The 1444-nt window shown below is 44.3% G+C and overlaps 1 protein-coding gene across 1 annotated transcript; it reads left to right on the top strand.

Moving 5' to 3' along the window:
- The first annotated feature begins 406 nt into the window (after positions 1 to 406).
- LOC149397771 (putative E3 ubiquitin-protein ligase RHC1A) lies at positions 407 to 1135 on the top strand. The gene has a single exon (XM_089614347.1). The coding sequence runs from the start codon at positions 407 to 409 to the stop codon at positions 1133 to 1135; it is 729 nt and encodes a 242-aa protein (XP_089470473.1).
- The last annotated feature ends 309 nt before the right edge of the window (positions 1136 to 1444 follow it).

Genomic DNA, 1444 nt, shown 5'->3' with positions numbered 1-1444 from the left:
TTTAATGAAAGTATAATTTTTCAGTTAATTAATTAAGTTACGTGTGTGCCAGCTCGTTGTTACCAAATTTTCATTAACTTTGTTTTTTTTAAATTATAAATCGGATAAAAAAATATCTACATTTAGTTAACTTATGAAAAATTGTGGAAAAAGTATACATCCAAATTCTTCATCATAATTTTAACCGTTTAATTAATTAAACCTGAATTTTACAATATCGTACCCTATATTCTATATGATTCGGATAATAGATATTTAAACACGCTTTTCCTAGTTTTAGAATCGGACTAGGTCATTGCTTTTTCTTATATGACTTCCTATGTATATAATAAGCACCCACAAAGATACGCGCACACACACACACACACATTACACAAAAAAGAAAACTCAACTCACGCACTTGAACATGGATGACGAGATTCTCCACCGCGGGACCAGCTACTGGTTGAAGATTTCGAGGGACACCACCGCGACTCCTCCATCGCCGCCGCATTGCTCCGCCGATTCCGGCGACCAATTCTTCTCTGTCGCCGCTACGTTCTTCCACGTGGCCACGAACGGCCTGCTCCCACCGACTGGACTTATGGTGTCGCCGTCGCGCCACCACTCCGCATTTGTGCCCCGCAACGAGTTCCTCTCTTTCGGCCCCGAAGCCGTGCGTACTATCTTCGCGCCCCACCTCGGTCTCCCCTCTGAACTCACCGACGATGATGTGGCCGGGTTCGCTCTCGACATAGACGAATTCGCCGAAGCCGAGTCCCAGGAAGGCGGGCCCGCGGTGGCGGTTGTTCCGCTGCAGATGAGGCTGACCGCCGTGACGTACCTTCAGCCGGACGAGTTTGACCTTTTCCGTGAAGCGACGGAGACGGACGCCGGATTCCGGACTGTCCCCGCCAGCGAGGCCTCCGTAGAAGCCCTGGAAGTAGTGGCTATGGACGACGACAACAACGATGATGATCAGGGCTGGTGCACTATTTGCTTGGAAGATCTATTCGCCGGAGATCATGATCATCGTGATCTTGCGAAGATGCCGTGTTCCCATTTGTTTCATAGAGAGTGCATAGTTCAGTGGTTGGAGACGAGTCACTTCTGCCCTCTCTGCCGTTACGCTATGCCTACCTCCTCAATGGATTAATTATTATTTTAATTCATTAAGTTGTATATGAATGTGTTTAGACAAAATTGCTAGTACTTTTTTCTACATTTAGCCTACCTTTTGAGATTAATTTTCTCTTACCCTGTTACCCATTGAGGTTATTGTAAATGTTGTTCTTCACTAAAAATATGTAACAACAATGATAGATGATATATCAGACAAAATGGCCTTGAGAGAAGTTTTTTTTCCCCAATTTCCTTCAAGCCTTGCAATAGCCACTTCATAATTTTGTGTGTCGCATTTGATTTCTATTTCACGTCTCTCTAATTCAATCCACGAAGTTATGCC

The sequence above is a fragment of the Urtica dioica genome, chromosome 5 (genome assembly GCF_054948205.1).
Source record: "Urtica dioica subsp. dioica isolate 48M chromosome 5, U.dioica_male_clone48M_v1_H2, whole genome shotgun sequence".
NCBI classification, from domain to species: Eukaryota; Viridiplantae; Streptophyta; class Magnoliopsida; order Rosales; family Urticaceae; genus Urtica; species Urtica dioica.
The sequence above is the reverse complement of the archived record's forward strand: the minus strand, read 5'-3'. Positions and strand labels throughout refer to the sequence as shown.